The sequence below is a fragment of the Narcine bancroftii genome, chromosome 8 (assembly GCF_036971445.1).
Source record: "Narcine bancroftii isolate sNarBan1 chromosome 8, sNarBan1.hap1, whole genome shotgun sequence".
Lineage (NCBI taxonomy): Eukaryota > Metazoa > Chordata > Chondrichthyes > Torpediniformes > Narcinidae > Narcine > Narcine bancroftii.
This window is the reverse complement of record NC_091476.1, coordinates 143,554,182-143,572,027: the sequence shown is the minus strand read 5'-3', so window position 1 is coordinate 143,572,027 and position 17,846 is coordinate 143,554,182. Positions and strand designations below refer to the sequence as shown.

General features: G+C 41.1%; 1 protein-coding gene across 6 annotated transcripts in view; it reads left to right on the top strand.

Moving 5' to 3' along the window:
- LOC138741299 (CTP synthase 1-like) overlaps positions 1-17,846 on the top strand; it is a 55,217-nt gene that overhangs the window by 29,554 nt on the left and 7,817 nt on the right. For 4 of the 6 annotated variants that reach the window (XR_011343441.1, XR_011343440.1, XR_011343439.1 and 1 more), the window contains exons 12-20: positions 200-294; positions 1,598-1,660; positions 4,181-4,224; positions 6,360-6,456; positions 9,257-9,312; positions 9,605-9,701; positions 10,576-10,720; positions 12,302-12,395; positions 16,426-16,460. Coding sequence is in view for 3 of the 6 variants with exons in the window: in XM_069895147.1 (XP_069751248.1) it covers positions 200-294; positions 1,598-1,660; positions 4,181-4,224; positions 6,360-6,456; positions 9,257-9,312; positions 9,605-9,701; positions 10,576-10,720; positions 12,302-12,389 (685 nt within the window). In the remaining 3 variants the exon portion in view is untranslated. Of the gene's footprint in view, positions 1-199; positions 295-1,597; positions 1,661-4,180; positions 4,225-6,359; positions 6,457-9,256; positions 9,313-9,604; positions 9,702-10,575; positions 10,721-12,301; positions 12,396-16,425; positions 17,003-17,846 lie in introns of those variants that run through there. The other 2 variants (XM_069895148.1, XM_069895146.1) reach the window with 1 other exon arrangement.

Here is a 17,846-nt window from a genome sequence, read left to right as displayed (position 1 = left end):
CTAAGTCTATCACAGGTTATGACCTCTCATCCGTTGAGGATATGTATGTGAAGCATATGTACAGTAAACTCGTTATTATTTTTCTGAGCAGTCTACTGCAGTGGTGGGGGTTGGGTGGTAAAGCTCTACTAAACGTGAGGCTATAATCTGTGCAGATACTCTGTCCTCGTCTCTCAGTGCTTGTGGTTTCCTCTTGCAGTGGGGTTCTGGTGCCTGGAGGTTTTGGTGTCAGAGGAACGGAAGGAAAGATTCTCGCTATTGCATGGGCAAGAAGACAGAAGAAGCCATTTCTGGGTGAGAGGGTTTACCGCAACGCTGTTACAGCGCCAGCGATCAGGGCCGGGGTTTGAATCTGGCGTTTTCTGTAAGGAGTTTGTACGTTCATCCTGGACTGCATGGGTTTTCCAAGGGGGCTCCAGTTTCCTCCCACCATTCGAAATGTATTTGGGGTGGAGATTAATTGAGTGTAATTGGATGGCATGGGCTCGTGGGCTGAAATGGCCTGTTACCGTCCTCTATGTCTAAATTAAACCTGTGAACTACAATTCCTGTTCTCCATCTACATTCCCAATTTTAATCGCTGACCTGTCAGTGATTTTTGGAATTACTTGCTGTTTAAAATCCTGTGTTATCTCCTTCAGAAGAGGAAACCTATTGTCTTTCCTGAGGAGACCTACTCCTAACACACCAACACAGTTGATTTTAAACATCTCAGTTCCAAGGCAATTGGGGATGCACAGTTTGCTCATGGTATTCACACCTGTCGAACCATGTCGACACAATGGCCAAGAAAGTACTCTAGCATCTACTTCCTCAGAAGCCTGATGAAATTTGTTATGTCACCTGCGTCCCTTAACAACCTCTACAGCTGTACCATTGAAAACATCCTGTCAGGGTGCATCCCGACATGGGACTGGAACTGCTCTGTCTAAGACTGCAAGAAGCTTCATAGGCTTGTGAATGTGGCTCAGGTCATCACACACCCCTTGCTCCCCCTTTCCTCCACCCACCCCCTAGGTGGAGAAGCAGCCAACATTAAAAGACATTCTACCCCGGCCTCACTCTCTTAACCCACCCCAGTCAGGAAGACGATTCATGAATATGAGATCGCGAACTCCACGATTTAAGACAGTTTCTTTCCTGCAGTTATCAGACTCCTAAATGATCCACACGTCAGTAAAATTAAGCTGCCTTTGCTCTGTATCACTGAATTTCTTCGTAACTCTGCTCCTCTGAACTGTCTCTCTGGGATGTCTGGTTGGACTATTCTCAAAACAAACTCTCACTGTGTCTTGGTACGTGTCAAGTTCAAGTTTTTTGTCACTTGAATTTTTGACAGCCTGTGAATAAATTATCTTTTTCAAAATTGAAAACTATCTTCAGTTGTCAAAGTATTAAATAGCTGAGGTCTTGGCCCCAATTTTATTATCCCATCTCTCTCCTCCGTGGCTCTCTGTAAAACCGAAGCCCATTTTGTGCAACATCCTCTTGAATGGCTGTGTGTCAAGTTTTGTTCAGAGACCCTCCCCATTGTGAGATATCCTGTGATGTTTGATGTATTAGAGGTTCTCAATTATAGTTCTTCTGTCTCCTTTAGGTGTGTGCCTTGGAATGCAGTTGGCTGTTGTGGAGTTTGCCCGGAATGAACTGAACTTGACAAGTATGGGCAAATGTATTTCCATCACTTTACCAAAATCCGCTCATGTTAATCATGTGATGTGACAGGTTGGAACATTACAGCACAGTACAAGCTCTTCAGCCCTCGATGATGTGACAACCTATATATTCCTATTTTAAAAAGTACTAAACCCTCCCTACCCCATAATCCTCTATTTTTCTTTCATCCATGTATCTATCTTAAATCCCCCTAATGTTTCAGCCTCTACCTCCATCCCTGGCAAGGCAGTCCAGGCAACCACAACTCAGTGTGTAAAAACAAATGTGCCCTTGATGTCTCCCCTAGACTTCCCTCCCTTCACTTTGTACACTTGTCCTCTGGTGTTTCCTTTCCCGCCCTGGAAATCAGGTGCTGGTTGTCCCCTCTATCTATGCCTCTCAATATCTTGTAGACTTCTATTAAGTCTCCTCTCATCCTTCTTTGCTCCAAAGAAAAAAGTCCCACCTCTGTTGACCTTGCCTCGTGAGACTTACTGTCCAGTCCAGGTAACATCCTGGTAAATCTCTGCACCCTCTCCATAGTTTCCATGTCCTTCCTGTAATGAGGTGACCAAAACTGAACACAATGCTCTTAAGTGTAGTCTTACCAAAGATTTGTAGAATTGCAGCATAGTTGGGGAGACGATCCTTAGAGAAACCAGAATTAGATTGACTGCAGATATTTGCTGAAATCAAACTCTAATTAAAAATTTAACAGGGATAGAGAGTAGGTGAGATACAAACCAGAGGACATGGGTTAAGAATGAAAGGGGAATAATTTAGGGGAAGCATGAGGGGGACCTTTTTCACACAGAGAGTGGTGGGGATGTGGACAAGCTTCCAGCTGAAGTGAATGTGGGCTCAATTTTAACATTTAAGAGGAATTTGGACAGGTACATGGATGGGAGAGGTATGGAGGGCTATGGACTGGGTGCATGTCAGTGGGATTAGGCAAAAAAAAATAGTTCAGCACGGACGAGTGGCCTGTTTCTGTGTTGTCATGTTCTAAGGTTCTTTGTATGGGATTTGACCCAGACAGGTTTTTGGAATAATCTCCATTAATGAGTACTATTACAGGAGTAATGTCTTTATTTACAAACTGTAACTGAGCCAAGCATTTTCATCTTAATAATTTTCAATATTCATGAGTGGAAATTTGGTTGCTTAACACTTTCTCATCACTACACAAGTGTAAAAGAAGGGCTCAGGCCCAAAATATCGGTAATATCTTTACCTCCTATGGACACTGTGAGACTGGCTGAGTTCCTATAGTATTTCTGGGTGATTTACTACAATCACAGCATCTGCAGACTTTTGTGTGTAGTCAGTTATCAAGAAGGCAAATGGGATATTGACCTTTATTGCCAGAGGGATTGAATTGAAGATCAGGGAGGTTCTGATGCAACTGTACAGGGTACTTACTGGTGAGGCCGCATGTGGAGTACTGCGTGCAGTTCTGGTCTCCTTGTGGTTGGATGTACTGGTTTTGGAGGCGGTGCAGAGCAGGTTCATCAAGTTGGGAATCAAGGGTCTATCTTATGCGGAGAGATTGAATAGCTTGGGCCTGTACTTATTGAAGGATGAAGGGGGATCCAATAGAAACATATATAATTATGGAAGGAATACAGTAGATAAGATGGAAGCAGGGAGGTAGGTGAGCCGAGAACTAGGGGCCTAGCCTCAAGATTTGGGGGAGTCAATTTAAGACAGAAATGAAGAACTGCTTTTCCCCAGTGAGTTGTGAATCTGGAATTTTCTGCCCAATGAAGAAGCTGCCTCATTAAATGTATTTTAAAACCCAGCTAGATAGATATTTGAATTGAGAGTTTGGGGAACAGATGCACAAATGGGGCTGAGTCCACGGCCAATTCAGCTGTGGTCTTATTCAATAGCAGAACAGGCTTGACGGGCCAGATTGCCACCTCCTGCTCCTGCTTCTTACGTTCTTCGATTCCTTTTGAATTACTTGTTTTAAACACAATAGGTTCTAACCTTTTTATCATTTTAAACCACTGGACTGAAACCTTTCCTAGATTGGCCCCATTACCTTCCTAACCTTTGACCTCCCTCTGCTACACTTGGAACCTCCAGTAGCTGAAATCTTTCCACTGGTTTCCAATCTCCTCCCCTTGTCTTGGTCTGGAAGGTGTGAGTTCTTTTGTGGCAAAGAACGATTTCCTGGCTGTAGTTTTGTTCCACATTGTTTAATGTTTTTCAAGCAGTATTTTTAGTTTATGCGAGTTGACAAATTTCAAAACCCTTTTCCAACTATGATTGAAACTTGTAGAAATTTTATAAATATTGTAACTTTAAATACGAAGACCTATAATTAAACAAATAACTCCAGCGAAGAATTTTCATGTTATATACATTGTGCGCCTTTCCATCTGAAAAATCAGCATTTGTTTTCTCCTTTGAAATATCAACAAAGACCGTGTCTGTTTATTCACTGGTGTTAGAAAAAGATAAAACTGATGCTTTACGTTTGGCGTTTCACACCACTTCTTTTAATTTTTTTTTATAGATGCCAATTCTACTGAATTTGATTCAAACACAAGCTACCCTGTGGTACGTTCATAGCCTGAACCTCATTGATCTTCACTTTTTTTTTTGAAGCATTTCCTGTATTTCTGGCTGACTTGTTCAGTCATTTTCCCCCAAACCAAAAAGCAGTTCTAGAGTCAGAGTGGGACATTGTAGAAACATCTCCTTCATATGTACTCGATCCACATTAAACCCTGGATCCTGCACAATGCCGAACTGGTCAAGTGGTCAAACTGGGATTCTGTGTTAAGGCGAAAATCCAGTCATCCATTATCCAATGGTTTAGTGATCCCAGTGAGTGCTGTAGATGACACTTTCCAATCTCTCGAACTTTCCAATTTCAAAACATGTCATCTTCACAAAAGCGTAAGTGACGATAATTACTGTCTTATTTCCAATAAATCAAACTCTGTAGCTGCAGCTGTAAATGGCCTTAATTCGTTGTGATATAAATGGATTTTGCATAACTTTGCATCAAGATTTTCATAACGATGGATAAACAAAGCACTTGGCTATATTTAAAGACATAACGATATAGGATGATGATTAATAGATGGTTAAGATGAATTCAAAGAAGAGTATTTCAATGCTTACGCTTCCTCCATGGTTCTTTGAAGAATGAAAGCAAGCTCCCCGTATACCCAAATATTATGACATATGACATCATAGTAACTACGATAACACTACAAACAATAATCTTTCTTAAAATTAACTAAGAAGTAAAAACACAGGGTTTTAACCTTTACAAGTGCCACTTGGTTCATAGGAGACTAGTACCAGTGCTCCCACAATGCCTTTTAACTCACGAGGACCTTAGTTCCCACAATCCCTCTAAAATCATTGGGTAGGTCAATTTCCCCAAACGTCCTTAAACCTCACAAGCTTCATTGCAAAATGAATCCTACTTACAGGTGCTCCCCTATTACAATAGTCCGACTTAACAATCTTTTGAAGTTACGAAGGTACAACAGCGCGTCTGTCATTATTTAATTTCATGTAATACGTTATAAGTAAGGTCATCGCAAACGTAGTTGATTTTCCCAGTAAACGTTGATAATTTCTCTAAGGTGAATTCTTTGTAGCCTCCTTGGTCAATCACTTCTAGTTCAGTTGGAATGATTGCAGGGACTGATACAGCGCTGTCGAGAGAGAGAGAGAGAGAGAGAGAGAGGGATCAGTGTGGGGAGTGATATGGCACTGTGTGTTATACAAGGTAAACCTGCATTCTTTTTTTGACTTGCGATGGGCTTGCCAGACATCACCCCATCGTAAGTTGAGGAGCTCCTGTATTCTGTTGCACATCAAGGAAAATGAACTAAAAGTCTACTATGGTAACAATGGGAGTTGTATCCAGGAGAATCAGTTTTGCAGCACATCAACTGGCCTTTCAGCCTATCTGTCCATGCCTTCCTGATCTGGTCCCATTTGCCTGCATTTGACCCATATCCTTCTAAACCTCTCCTTGCACCTTTTCAAGTGCTTCTTAAATGTTGTCATTGTCCCCACCTCTGCAACTTCACCTGGTAGTTCATTCCACATACTGATCACCCTCTGTGTGGAAAAAGTTGCCCGTGGAATCTACTGTAAATGCAAAAAAAACCATGATGTCTGGGATTGTTAGATGCCAGATAAGTGAATGTTCTGGTTGCTTGAGAGATCACATGTGGCATGATTGGCAAACTAATGGTGAGGCATGCCAATTTTAAACTTCACTGGTTTTACCCATTTATTTTCCATGAATTTTCTGTTTGCTTGAATTCCAGATTTTAATGTACTTCCCCCCACCACCCTTCAGTCTGTGCCCTCTACTTTTAGGCTCCCATATTCTGGGGTAATGACTGTAATCGTTCTCCTTATTGATGTTCTTCATGATTTTTTGCACCTCAATAAGGGTCACACCTCATCTACACACCAGACAGAAAAGTCCCACTCTATCCAGCCTCTCCTTGAAACTCAAGCCCTCCAGTAACAGTAGTCTGGAAAATCTACAGTCCATTCACAAAGTCCTTAATGGAGCTCTGTGTAAGGAAGGTGCTCTGGGCGGGAGGGAGCCACCGGTAAGGGCTGGTCCAGTGAGTTCTGGCCCGTGACTTCCATGCCATTTGTTACCATTTGTCCTGCTGTTTGACTTTTAACATTTGTTGTCACCTCCTCTTTAGGTGATTGACATGCCAGAACACAATCCTGGGGACATGGGAGGAACCATGAGACTTGGCAAGAGGACCACAATATTCAAGGAAAAGAACTCTGTGCTAAGTAAGATTTCTGCTTTCAAATTACCAGTTCCCTCTCTTCATGAACACTGATTTTGTAATTTTGGGTAACCCATCCCAATCTGATTATACTGTTGATTTATAAACCTCCTCCTGTATTCTCCCCCCCTCGCTCCGGTGCCCTGTGGTATAGGGGAAGAACATCTGTCCTTGTCCAGTCTGCCCTGCATCTGAATCCCAGCCAAGCTTCCTCCTCAACATCCACATATCCAGTCGCTATGATCCTTATTCCATTTGTGACAAAATCTATTAACTTTGGAGTCATAGACAGGATCATTAATCTTGACGTAATGAGTTTATTGCCCTACACTTAAGTACCATCCCACTGCTGCCTGTGAGGAGTTCGTACACTCTTCCCGTGTCTGTGTGGGTTTTCCACGGGGGCTCTGATTTCCTCCCACCCTTCAAAACATCCGGGGTTTGTAGATCAATTAGGTGTAATGGAACAGTATGGGGTCATGGGACCTAAAGGCCTGTTATCGTGCTGTATGTCTACATTTAAAAATAAAATTTACAAAGAACATATGCACTGAAATTGTTAATACTGCTGCAAAACTGGTTTTAAAAAGGAAAAATCTAACTGCAATAGTATATTTCCCCAGTATAGAAAGAGATAATAAATGTAAAAGAAAATAAATATTCTGTTTCATTTCGTACAAAAAAGAAGTGGTGTTTCAATAATGGAGACAGATCTTTTTGTGGTCTTGGAGTAGTTTACGTTTAACCATTAATCCATAGCCTAAATAAAGGATCTGGAAGTAGGTAGAACGTGGAATGTGGTGACTTGCTTCAAGAACTGTTGTTCAAATGCTTGGACCACTTTCATGATTGCTGAAGGCTACACAAACACAAGTTGTTGCAGGAGCCCTGGGCTGTGAAATTAGTGTCACTGCCACACTGCAGCGTCCAGCACTTTTCATATTTATTTGTACTTTTGGTATATTTGTTTAAATGAATAGCAGAAAAGGGTGGAAAGTTCTCTGGTCCCAAAAATTCCATCACCAAAATACAAAGCATTTAGCCATGTTTGTGAATGACTTTATTTGGATTTTTCTTATTCTTGGTAGAAAGGTGCCAGATTAACCTTGAGACTTGCACAGGGCCTTGCAACAATTTTGCATATTCCAAATTGACTTGTGACACAGAAGGAGACCACTTTGGACTATCAATGCAGGCTCTCAGCCTACCCATTTCCCACTGATTTTTCCCTCCACCCTCTTATCCCGATCAACTCCCCTTCATTTACCCCACTCACTTGTGCACTTTTCGGTTAACCTCCGAGCCTACGCATCGCTACAATGTGGGAGGAAACCAGAGCACCCAGAGGAGGCCCCGGCAGTTCCGGGGAGAACGTGAAACCTCCAAGCAGGCACGCTGATGGTCAGAATTGAACCTGGATTACAAGACCTGTGAGACAGCAACTCTCAGCTGCAAGACCCTACATTCCCACATAGTTTATTCTCTGACGCAAGGCTGGAGAAATACACTGAGGAGATGGGAATAACTCCAGGTTGCATTTCTGTCAGATATCCAGTATCAATCTGACTGTCTTGCATCACTCTTTTTAAAATATTTTTATTGAGTTTAACAAAAACCCTTTACACAAGGTATACTAATGATAACATAAATCAAAATTATTACATTAACTTATTTTGTTCAGGACATCAAATTTTATAATTATCTTTCATGGTAATCTTTCGACCTTCTCATTATCCCCCTTGCAGGAATCATCCACAGCAACTTGTGTTTCTTTAGTACCCTTCATTCATCAAAACATTCCAAAGTGATGAAGAAATGTGAGCATTGAGGAGAGACATGATGGTAGACACATTTGGGGATTGCCCTAATTGGGAGAGTGTTAGAGACAACCTACAGAGACAAGCCAATTTTGAAGTATTGTGTGCAGTTTTAGTCACCTAACTGCAGGAAAGATATCAATAAAATTGAAAGGGTGCAGAGAAGATTTACTAGATTTAAGACTTGAATGCTCTGAAACATTCTTTGTGGACCACAAACCTTCCATCTTCCTTCAGCATTTATTCATCAGTAGTGGTGATGCACCACTATGTTTGATTAACCAGGGCATCAACAGTTATAGAGAGAACATAGAACACTGCAGCACAGTACAGGCCATTCTGCCCTCAATGTGCCAACCTATACATCCAACCAAAAAAAATGTAAACCCTCCCTAACCTTGTAACCCTCTGTTTTTCTTTAATCATGTGCCTGTCTCTTAAATGCCCCTTGATGTTTCCGGCTCCACCACCATCCCTGGCAACGTAAGCCAGGCACCCACAACTCTTTTTTTTTTAAAAATCCTTGCCCGTGATAGCACCCCTAAATCTTCCTCCCTTCGCTCTGTACAGATATGTCCTCTGGTTCTTGCTACTCATGCCCTGGGAAAAAGGTGCTGGCTGTCTACCGTTTCTATGCCTGTCATAATCTTGTAGACTTCTATTAAGCTATTACTGGATAAACACAGAAGCTGGACAGATTCAGCAGGTCAGATAGCATCCGTGGGTGGAAATGGTCAGTCACCAACTTGAGTCAGGACTCTCTCATGATTTTCCTGCATATTGCCTGACCACCCAGAGCACCTCAGGCATCCGATAGTTCGCCCACGACTCCAGCACCTGCAGTCTTTGTCTTTCTCATATTGACCAGGGCCCTCTTCATTGAAATCTATTCACTGAGGATCGTTTGAATAAAATTGGCTGCTTGTTTGTTTCAGATTGATAGCATTTTTTTTTGTTAAATCATGATTTGCTTTGTTCGACCTTCAGAGAAGTTGTACAAGGATGTGGACATGATCGAAGAAAGGCATCGGCATCGATATGAGGTACAAAAAGTTCAGCTTGGTGCTCACGGGTTGAAAAATTACAATTTGGAAAAAAGACTTGAAATGCTTTCATGAAAACATACAGCATTTTTTTGTACAGATTTCTTTTAAATCGCAGACATTATGTCTGCTTCTTAGTTTTGAGTCTACATTTTACTGTTTGGTTATTTTTTTAAACTGTTTATTGCAAATTTTTTGGTGCCAGATATTTTCTTCCTGATCTCATGTGCCCCTCCTGTCAAAAAAAAATCATTCAAACGATGAAGGTACAATCTCTGGTTGCGTTTTTCAGGTAAATCCAGAAATGAAGAAAAGCTTTGAGGAGAGGGGCTTTCGATTTGTTGGTCAGGACGAGGAAGGAGAGCGGATGGAAATAATAGAACTCGAGGGTAGGTGGAAGGAACAGGAATTGTGTTTACTTCCCTCTGATATTCCTTCTCTCTTGTTATGTTTAATCAATACTGTCACTCTGAAGTTTGTAAAGTTCCTTATCTGCTTCAATATTTTTGTAAAATGTGACTGTATTCACAGTAGAAAATCTCAATTGAATTCCTCATTAACCGTCCTGATTTGCAAATTCAAACCTGCCATATTTACAATGAAGAAATGTCCCAGGATCTGGATGTCTGAATTTTGCCCAACTTCTAGGAAGTTGCCTTCACAAGCAGAATATTGCATATCTTGAAAACTGACTGAAAGGCAGAAAGTTCTAGCAGGTGGAGAGGAAGGAATCAAGAATCAGTATTTCGAGTCAATAATTTTTCATTTTTATTGATGAAAAGTCTCCTTCCACACTAAGTTTATTCAACACTAAGTTTATTCAACACTTTCTTACCTAACCCCCAAGTCCCATGGGATGATTCTAATAAAGGAAAGAAACTTGTCACACTGAACTACGTACGTTGGTGTTCTGGCTTTGATTGTGATCAAAATACTGTGGCTTCACTGAAAATTTTTGTTTTCTTAATCACTCCCCACCACCAAACACCCCCCCACCTCCCCGCCAACTTGTGGTTGATTTTGTTGTTACACCAGAAAATCTGCAAATGCAGTACACAAAAGTGCTAGAGAAACTCAGTTGGTCGTAGGAATCAAAAGGCAGTCAACTTTTTGGGCTTGAGTCCTTCATCAGGAATGTGATTTTTTTTTGTGTGTGTGTTCAGACTACTTTTTGATTGTTCTTTGAGATCATTTTTTCCTTGGAGACCAATCAATTAGAGGAAGCTGGTGTTTGCTAATGGTGTTCCGTCTGATCTCTTCTAGATCACCCATATTTCATTGGTGTCCAGTATCATCCAGAGTTCACCTCAAGGCCCATGAAACCGTCACCCCCATACTTTGGTCTTGCCCTCGCCGCAGCTGGGAAGTTACAGTGTTACTTGGAAAAGGGTTGTAGGTTGTCGCCCAGGTATTCTGAGACATCCACCTTTCTGTGTTTTATTGCTTTCTTTAATATAAGGGAGCCCTAAAAGGCTCCAGTATGAACTGTTTCACTAGCACTTTTTCTAACGGCCATTCTGTTTTTGCTGTCGTGATTTTTAAAAATTATTTTGTGGTTGAGATAAAGAGTGTCAAAGTGGTTAACTCATGAAGGGGTAAAAGAACACATTCTGGGGTTAAAATTGGGAGGGAGGCTTATGTGAGCCATTCACAAATTTCTGTGCTGTAAATATTAAGTGAACCCAGCAAACAACAGGGAAGTTCCCATTTGAAAATGTGAATAAACGTGACAAATTCTCCCTCCATGGTTCACATCCAGCAGAATATTCAGCTCATCATGTCAGTGCAGTTGGCTGCTCAAACAGGCACGTTTCACAGGTTGCTGAAGGGAGGTTTAGGCAGGGAAGGTACAGCTGGGTAGTAGCTGTTGTGGGGAGAGTGAGTTGGAATAGTTGCCCATCAAGGGAACAGTTGAATGTTTGCTTTCTGAGGTAGAAAGAGGGTGTTCTGAGTCAAACAGCAGAGGCCACTCTGGGGTCAGAACTGGTCATGACTGTCTCCACAGGGCTAATAGCTCAGCCTCTCCCCAGTGCATGGGTTCAACACCTGCTCTCACCTACACACACATCTTGCCTTTTCCTGCAGACAGTAATGCAAGGGTCGAATGCAATCCATTTATTTCTCTCATTTAATCATTAGTATCATGCAAGCTACTGTCTCAATCGATTAGCAAGGTTGAAAGACCCTGGAGCGAAAAGTAGATATTTTTCTTGTCAAAATATTATTTAAAAAGCATTAATTTAAAAAGGATCAATTTCTTGAGCTGGCAGCTAATGTCAAATCTGCTGGGCACTAGGTTACATATTCTTCATTTCCACCCAAGCTCTCATGGACCAGTTGGTCTAAAGTTTCATCCTGTGGTAGATTGGTATTCTGACCAACTCGGCATCAAATGGTGATTATCTTCACCTACGGTTTTTGTTGGCCTGGAAAGTTCCTAATTGAAGGATGGGGCTGTAAAACAGCAGAAACTTTAAAATTTTCCAATTCTTCAGAAATAGTCTTAATTTCTTGTTTAAAAGGCACAAAATGAACAGTTTAACTTGACTGCAGAGAGCCAAGAGACCATTTGCCACAGAAAGATTGCAGATTTATTTTGTGCAATTTCACTATCTCTAATGGACTGTCAGATTATTGTCACATGCAGTGATAGAAGTTGTTTTGCGGGCAGACAAGTTAGACATCTCAGCAAGTTAGACATCTTGATGAAATACAGAGAGATATGGAGCAAAGGCAGCATAATTTTACTATTTTTGAGATGCGTTCAGGGGTGAAGACGACAGAATAGAAACTCTCCTTCAATCTGACGACACGATCTCGTATTTGTGAATCTTGTGTGAATCCATTTGGCTTCCCAGCACTGCCCTGGATTTGGAAAGGAAAAGTTCTTTCAAAATTCCTGATCTTGGGATAGAGCCAGATGTGTGGATTGGTAGCTGGTATTCCCCAATGACCAAGATGTTAACATTTGTGATTCTGCTTCCTCCAGAGATACCTACAGTGATCACAGCGGCAGTAGTTCACCGGATTCTGAAATTGTTGATTTAAAGCTGCCAAATAATCTAAAGCATGTATAATATTTGGTAAGTTTGGCAGAAAACTACCCGCCCTTTTAGAGTTGTGTGCATCACCATTGAATGTTTTTGTTTTTATTGTGCCTTTTACATTTTTAAAATTTAGACATACAGCACATACAGTAACAGGCCCTTCAGGCCCATGAGCCCGTGCCATCCAACTATCCTAATTACAACTGAAGGGTGGGAGGAAAGCAGAGCACCCGGAGGAAACCCACTCGGTAATGGGAGAATGTTCATGTTCCTTCTTGACAGCCGTGGATTGGAACCTGTAATAGCTGTTGCTGTAATAGCGCTGTGCTAACTGCTACCCTTTAGTAACCACAAATTCCAAAAGCCAATGTAGGTTTTGAGGAATTGCCACTGATGTGGTATTGGTGACACTTGAGCCAGTACGGTCAGTGAATGGATAGGTTTGGACAGGGCACTCGGGAAGAATTCACATGCTTAATGCTGTGGCGCTTCTGAATTTTGGCAGATGTCTACAACGATCTGCCGTTTGGGTAGATTTATATCTGTGAGGTCCCTAAATCAATCCAGAGGGATTTCTTTCCAGTCCATCTCCGTGTGGCAGCTGTAGCTGGCAGTGACTCTAATCATGCACCCAGCCCCAGCCTGGAGTTAGGTTACAGCGTGAGTGGCCTGTGGTTTGAATCCAGTGCTGTTGGTAAGGAGTTTGTACGTTGTCCCTTCATCTTCAAGGGCTTCCTCCGTGAACTCCGGTTTCCTCCCACTAAAGCATACTGGGGTTGCAGGGGCTCTTGGGCTGGAAGGGCCTGTACAGTGCTGTATGTCTAACTTAAAGTTAAAAATTAAGGCTGTGCTGAACTTTGTGGGTGTAAGGCATGAACCAAAGCTTCCTAAACCTCACTGCCATTCACAAACCTTCAAAAGAAATCAAACTGATAAGTAAAAAATAATCATATTAGCTCGAGTTGCGTTTTGATTTTCAGGATAATTAAAGTTCTTGGTCAATAAAATGTGTTTAAATCAATGTTTAAACTTTATTTCAAATTATGTAAATGACCATATTGCAGCCTTGGAAAGTGGTTTCCAAGTGGAAGGAAGCCACAGCACATCCACATACTGTGTGTGGAACCTCAGCTTGGCCACTGGAACTACGGGAAATTGGTGCTTTGCTGCTACACTCCAGCAAGTCAGAATGCAGTGATCCTCTTGGGGGGTGTTCAAAAGTTTCGCTTGCGAATGAAAAAAAACACACCGACGGGAGGGGGGACCAGCTGGGGAGTCGATCTCCACAGCCGGCAACGACAGCTGCAGAACACCTGCAGCAAGAAGAGACCACAGAAGACAATAGAAACAAGAAAGAAGAGGAGGAAAGGGCAATAAAGAAACAACAGATGGTCAACCCAGAGGAAGAAGAAGAGGAAGAGTACAGTGAAATAGAAGAAGAAAAGAAAGGCAAGATAAAGGATATACTTTCTCTTATTAAAGGATACATGGAGTCATTTAAAGAATGGCAAACACAGGAATTTAAGGATTTAAGAAAAAGAATAAACAATACAGAAGAGAAAATGAATAAAATAGAGATGACCTTAACAGAAATGGGAAAGAAAATGGACAAGATGGAAGAGCGGGCAGTAGCAGCAGAAATAGAGGTAGAAGACTTAAAAAAGAAATTGGAGGAATCTAATAAAAAAACTAAAGAGACACAAGAACTACTAGCTTAAAAAATAGATACAATGGAAAATTATAACAGAAGAAATAACATAAAGATAGTGGGCCTTAAGGAAGATGAAGAAGGCAAGAATATGAGGGAGTTTATAAGAGTGGATCCCTAAGACCCTAGGATGTCCAGAACTACAGCAAGAAATGGAAATAGAAAGGGCACATAGAGTATTGGCCTCTAAACCACAACCACAACAAAAACCAAGATCTATTGTAGTAAAATTCCTAAGATATACTACAAGGGAAAAGGTACTGGAGAAGACAATGGAAAAAGTAAGAGAGGGCAACAAACCACTGGAGTATAAAGGGCAAAAAATCTTCATTTATCCAGATATAAGTTTTGAACTCCTAAAGAAGAGAAAAGAGTTCAATACAGCAAAGGCGATTTTATGGAAGAAAGGGTATAAATTTATACTAAAGCATCCAGCGGTATTGAAAATATTTATTCCAGAACAACAAAACAGACTATTCTCGGATCCAGAAGAAGCACGAAAATTTGCAGAACAATTACAAAAATAGACTGAGGGAGGAAGACGGGTAATGAGAGTTAAAATGATCACGATTGATATGTATGTGGGTAAAGACAAAAATAGACTGAGGGATGAAGACGGGTAATGAGAGTAAAAATGATCACGATTGATATGTATGCGGGTAAAGAGGTATAAGAGTGAATAGAGACAATGAGCATGCATGAATGTATCTGTACTTAGAGGAAAATATAGATAGTATAGACAAGAATTAATAAGGGAAGGTAATGGAATAGAGAGAATAAGGAGGGAATTAAAAGAGTGACCTTTGTGACATATGAAAAGTGAAATCTTTTAGGGGAGGCGGGGTGGGGGGAAATAGCGGTCACTGCAAAATCAGTTGACGCTTGCGAGTGGATTCGCAAATCCAAATGGAGAGGGGAGATGTGGTTGTCCGACAAGGGATAAAGGACAACTCAGGAGGGGAAGGGGAGATTGGGGATAAATAAGATAGAAATAGGAGAATAAGGAAAATGTTGGATGTTGTAGGAATGTTGTCTTATAAAGAGTTGAAAATAAGAAAACAGAAATGGAAAAGGAGGAAAGGTAATGATGGAAAAACGGAAAGAGAAGATAAACAAAATATAAAAGGGCTACGCTGAACTATATGACTTTAAATATTAATGGAATACATAACCAAATTAAAAGGAAGAAACTACTAAATTTAAATGAATAAATGTATTCCATTAGAAAAAATAACATATAGGTTAAGAAATAATATTGAAATATTCGAACAAGTATAGGAGCCTTACATTAAATACAATAGCGAAAACCTACCGGGGACAAACATTACCTAAGTTGATGGAAGGAGAAGGAAAGAAAAGAATGGACTCAGTAGAATTTCTGGTGTATTTTTGTTGAATGACAACATTGTCTGACTGGCTTAATGCAACCTAGATTGTATACCTAAAATGGATGAGGGGGTGGGGTGGGGGGGTGGCTTGGGAGGAGGAGGGGGGGGGAGAAAAAGTCACTGTATATGTGTGAAAAAGAAATAGTGTATATCATGGCTAATGTGATTTATGGTGTGAAAAATAAAAAATTTAAAAAAAAAGTTTCGCTGACAGGTCCCGCTGCTCCCAACCTGGCTACAATGATTCTCCTGATGTCTGGACTCAATTGATCTCGGACTTTGGCCGATCATTCACAGGGAAGAGATTCAAAACCTTCCTTGTGATAACTTTTAATTCAGGGAGTGCACATCAAATTCAGGCACTTGAGGTCTGATACCGCTGAAGATCTATCTTGGGGCTATCATGTTGAAGCCTTGCCAGTAGCTATATTTCATTCGGAGTTTGAGGAGATTTGGTATTTCACCAAAGACTTGCAAATTTCTACAAGTGTAATGTGGAGAACATTCTGACTGGTTGCATCACCGTCTGATATGGAGGTGCCAATGCTCAGGACAGGAAAAGATGGCAGAGAGTTGTGAACCCTCAGCCAGCGCCATCATGGGCATCAATCTTCACTTCATTAAGGACATTGTTAAGAAGCAGTGTCTCAAGAAAGCAGTCTCTATCCTCAAGGACCCTCACCACCCAGACCATGTCCCTTTCTCACTACTACCATCAGGAAGGAGGTACAGGAGCCTGAAGACGAACACCCACGTTACAAAAACAACTTCCCTTCCGCCATCTGAACAATGAACCTATAGACATTGCCTCACTTTTTTTATTTTTTGCTCTAATGTTTAAATATTGTATCTACAGAACGGTAGTAGCAACTTTGCACTTGTAATGCACAATCCTGCTGCCAATAAACAACAAATTTTGTAACTTATTCATGACAATAAACCTGATTCTGATTTGTTTTGTTTTACACAGGTATCGATTAATTCAACAGAATCTGGACAATCGGGGTATGGATCCTTTTAATTTTGCAGTATTAATATATCCATGCTGGTCTCGTATTATTTGGGGGAGGCGGGGTGGGTTGTTTAACTGTTGCTTTTAGCTCATAGTGAAAGTCATGTCTGTTTTAGTAAAAGATTTTGGTCATTGTTTTAGATTTCAAGTACAACATGTTTTATAGCTGGGGAAAATGAATATGTTCAAAAGTGACTGGGATTAAGACATTGTGATCTAATTCTGGTTAACTCATTTTAAGTTGTTTAGAACAACTAAGCTCCACTCAGCACCTACCTCTGCAAAAAGTATGAAATTTGCAACATACTGTTTTATTTAAATGGCAGGACCTATTTAAGGTCCTCTTAATGTACACCATTCATTTGAAACTGCAGTAGCCTTGGCATCACTCTGTTTAACTTATGCCAATACTCTTGGTGTTAATTTGTGGGTTAAATTTCAAGCTGAAATATTTAATTTTTTATATTTGACATACTGGGTGAAAATACTTGATTTTGTGTACAAAATGCAATTAAAGTATATTGCACAAAAGAGATATATGTGTGGAGCTGTGGTGTTTTTTGTTTGGTTCCCATTCCAGGGAATCAGGGCTAGTTAATTACTCCGGTCCTTGCCTCACTCACACAACTCTGGTACATAAAAAAAAATCTACAGATGCTGGAGTCTTAAGTGCAGCACCCAAAAGCGTTGGAGAAACTTGGCAGGTCACGCAGAATCTGACACTACGGGCCTGAGCCCTTCAATGGGAGTGCTAAAATCAGGCCGAATATTTTTTTTTAATGGGGATGGGGGGGGGAAATGGGTAAGGAGTAGGTAAGAGTTGGGTACAGGAAGGAGGGATAAAGAAGAAGCTGAGAAGTAATAGGGGGAGAGGGTAAGGAGCTGGAGGAGGAAGGGAGATGAGGGATATGGGAAAGAGAGACTGCAGGAAGGAGTTAACAGAAATTAAAAGATGTTCCTCCATTTCCAGATGGCCTCCACTTGACAGTATGAGGCCATGGAGAGACGTGTCTGTGCGTGCACATAGTGGTTGGCCATTGGAAGGTCCTTTCTGATGCAGTGGCTAGAGAGAAGGTGTTAAACGAAATGATCTCTGTCTGTGCGCAGTCTCCGCGATGTAGAGGGGGCCAAAAGTGGAGCACTGGATGCATTAAAGGACCTGTACAGATTCACAAGTGTGGCTGCACTTGGAAGTACTGTCTGTGGCACATATGGTCTCAATCTCCAAACGTAATTGGAAAGTCTTGAGTGTTTTGAAATGGAGTGAAAAGCTAAGTTTTGTGCGCTATTCAGGCAAGTCAAAAAGTGCAGGGTGTTGTATTACAGTAAGACAAAGAGTTCAGGGTGAAAACATAATACAAAATGGTGCAAGGACATCT